Consider the following 3,367-nt stretch of genomic DNA (forward strand, 5'->3'; position numbering starts at 1 on the left):
AAAAGAACGGACATTTGGCCCTTTTGTGTATCGAAATTACTCAAACATTAATTTCAGTGTAACATCGATAATCTGCAAATACTTCAATATGATGCTGATAATTTCATTTATATGTGGACTATCTGTTTAAGGGACCGAAAGTGAAAAGATCGAAAAAGCAAATATCGGAAGGCAAAGATCGAAAATCGAATGATCTTAAGTCGAAAGATCAAAAAAAAAATGGTGCATGGTAAACGGTACTATGTATATATAATATATATATCAGTGGCATGTGGTGAAATTATCTCTCTTTTGGCCATACAGCCTTGTTTAATGTGCGCGCGCAGGATACGGGAGGAAAAGCCTATTCCTTTTGTTCCTGTTGTATCCTGCTCGCGCAAATTAAGTGAGGATGTACGACGGGGGGGAGAGAGTTTTACCGCACGCCACTGATATAACCATTTTTCATATGCATGCATGATAAACGAATATTTTCGCCTTTTTCGCTTCAACTTTTTCACGGTCACCCCTGTTTAAGATATTGGACTATCTGTTTAAGATGTACATATATGGAGATAAAAATGACGAAGAGGACCACGGGATGGTTTATAAAGCATACGTTCAATTACTTTCGTATTAATATTACATTATTTGAGCATGTATGGGTCGCTTTATACGTTTCTAACTTCATAGGGCGCATGCGCGAAGGTCGCTCGAAACAAATGACTCGATTAAATTTGAAAAAAGCTGTTAGAATGAATGCAAATGTTTATGAAATATAAACGTGGAATGTTTCGCAATTATGTACTTACATACATACGAATTTTCACATTGCTACAACTCTGTATAAAACTTCAGTGTAGTACATAAATAATTATAATAATAAGTATGACCTAATTATTTAATTACGTAACATAAAATGAGGTTAACAATGTTACTCTTCGTGCTCACGGGGATAAACTAATTATAGAGCAAAACTTTCTACAAAATATGCAACACTATTATATTATTCATTGTACAATATGTATGAATCTATGTCTAAAAGTATAATTAAAAATGGATTATACAAGTATTATGCATACAAATGAAACAATTTCAATTTCAAAAATATATTATAATTCCCAGAAATGCAATCACAATTTTGTATAATAAATAAACGATAAAAAATAGTAACACACATATAACGATATGAAGTCCATACATACATACATACATATTATGAAATTGGTAAAATAAAAATATTGATTCAAGGTAAATTAGCAATACTGAGATCAAATCCTTTTCTTCGATTTGCAATGTGAGCCTGTAACAATAACAAAAAAGGAATTTAAAATGCTTTACTACAGTTAGCGTCACTGAAATCCGTCTCAATCTGTCTATAAGGCATTGAGACATGGATATTGAAGGCAGCAGATAGAAGAATAATTAAGATGTGGTGATGGAGGCGGATGTTGAGAGTATAGTGTTCCGACATGCATACAAATGTGTCTATTCTTGAAGATATCAAGAACAAAGACACACTTTCTACCATCTGTTTGAGATGCATTCTCCAGTTCTTCGGTCACATTGCATGAAGAGGATAGGAGAGTCTGTAAAAGCTGGTTGTAGTCAGTGGTATGGAGGGAAGAGGGGGAAGAGGAAGATTCCTGATACGCTGGATTGACCAAATACGAGCACTTCTAAAGTGGCAGCTCTCCGTTTGGCCGAATCCAAGAATAATTGGAAATAGCCTATCAGTCACGATATTCAGGAATGAGGCACACGACTATACACTACTTTTTATTGAATATACATATTGTGTATATATTACCGTGATAATATCATCGAAAGCGTATCTATCCAACATCTGATATGCGATCGAAAGAAGACTTTTGGCCGAATTGTGCAATGAAGAATGACCGTAGCAAAACAGGTCTATTCCGAGTTCCAATCCGGTGCCAAAATCGCATTCGTCCGTTGCTATATTAGCCATGGTGATGATAGGCTGCAGTGAAGCTCTCGCTGCATCTTTCAACTCGTTACAATCAGCTTCGGTCAACTTTTTCAAAATCGCTTTGATAGTAGCTAAACAGAAAACAACACGTTATGTATGCAAGGTTTAGAATTCAGTTCAAATTGAATCATGGACTGAAACTTACAGTCGTTTTCAATGAGCGGTCTATAGCCGACTGAAGTTTTCTTATCGACTGGTACTACGATACCGGCACGGTGATATGTCATCGCCACGGTGTTTTTCTGACGTTTGCTCATTTGTGCGGTTTTAGAGTCTAAAGAAAATTTGTGTGCCGTCGCCCACTCTTTAATTTTACTGACGAATTCTTTAAATTCCGTTTTTGGTGCAAAGCTGAATGAATTGGACTCGTTGGATTTTGCATATGAACTGAAATTTAAAAATATTATTCACATGATTTTAGTTTATTTACTGTGGAAGTAATTGAAATGTATTAAAAATATCTTTACAATAGAGCGGCAAATAAGTTTTCTCCCATAGGCACAATTTTGCATTCGTCACCATCATTATTCGCTACAAAACACGGTAACTCAGATGGACAATCTCTGTAATATCCGATGTGGAAACCGTTCTTATTTGATGCTACAACAGTCTGAAACAAATACAAAAATTAATAAATGTATATTTCATATATATTATACTACATATAAGCTTCTTAATATACCTGAAATTCTGGAGGATCATAATAGTAACGCCAATGTAATAAATAATCCTTATCATTGTCTCGTACAGGTAGTTGTCGGAGAAGTACATCAAACGGGCCTACTAATTTCAGATGTATAGATTTCATAAACGATCTGACTAAATCTGAACTTTTATACAACTCATAAAAGCTGTAGAAATCTTCCGGCATTGTGACTTGAAATTTTTCTTGTATAAACTCTGGAATGTTTTCGGGTATCGGATGAAATTCTACTTTATCTTCCTTTTGATTATTTTTAACTTTGGGCAGAATTTTTTCTGGTGTTTTAGTTTTCTTAGGAGACATCGATTTCCTTTCAGTAATAGGTGCATCATCTTCATTTTTCGTTTCCATCTCGGATCGAATCGGTGTACCGATTTCCGTTTCGTTCTGTTCAACTTTCGGTTTAAGCTCTTCGGTTTTTTTGGGTGAGTCACTTAATTTTGGACGTTTGGCCTTCGGTTGCATGTCGAATATTTTGAAGAGCTTTGCAGGTGGATGCTTAAATTTTTTCGTATGATCTTGATTTTTTTGGTAACATTTTGAGCCATATTTACACTCTGGTCGCGGATCGTCTTTGAATTTCTGATCAGCCATGTCAGAATTTAGTACTGAACGATTTAGAATGCGTAACCTCAAACGGCGCGCCAAATTCAATCTAAACGTCAAACTTTGACAGATGACCAAACAATCTT

At 35.2% G+C, this 3,367-nt stretch overlaps 1 protein-coding gene across 1 annotated transcript; it reads right to left on the reverse strand.

Annotated features, from left to right (window-relative positions):
- Positions 1-1,075: 1,075 nt before the first annotated feature.
- Positions 1,076-3,367, reverse strand: Hpf1 (Histone PARylation factor 1). The gene is made up of 5 exons (XM_077435831.1): positions 2,655-3,367; positions 2,440-2,582; positions 2,118-2,359; positions 1,790-2,043; positions 1,076-1,282 (listed from the first exon to the last, which is right to left on the reverse strand). The coding sequence occupies exons 1-5, from the start codon at positions 3,267-3,269 to the stop codon at positions 1,226-1,228; spliced, it is 1,311 nt and encodes a 436-aa protein (XP_077291957.1). The 5' UTR covers positions 3,270-3,367; the 3' UTR covers positions 1,076-1,225.

This window comes from Arctopsyche grandis, chromosome 8 (assembly GCF_051622035.1).
Source record: "Arctopsyche grandis isolate Sample6627 chromosome 8, ASM5162203v2, whole genome shotgun sequence".
Lineage (NCBI taxonomy): Eukaryota > Metazoa > Arthropoda > Insecta > Trichoptera > Hydropsychidae > Arctopsyche > Arctopsyche grandis.

What these genes read in the sequence shown, in the direction of transcription:
- Hpf1 (XM_077435831.1), bottom strand. Translation starts at nt 3,269, where the DNA reads ATGGCTGATCAGAAATTCAAAGACGATCCGCGACCAGAGTGTAAATAT. An exon ending in AACTTATTTGCCGCTCTATT is followed by an intron (nt 2,360 to 2,439) that starts GTAAAGATATTT and finishes TTTAAATTTCAG; the next exon opens with TTCATATGCAAAATCCAACG. An exon ending in ACCGCTCATTGAAAACGACT is followed by an intron (nt 2,044 to 2,117) that starts GTAAGTTTCAGT and finishes TTTTCTGTTTAG; the next exon opens with CTACTATCAAAGCGATTTTG.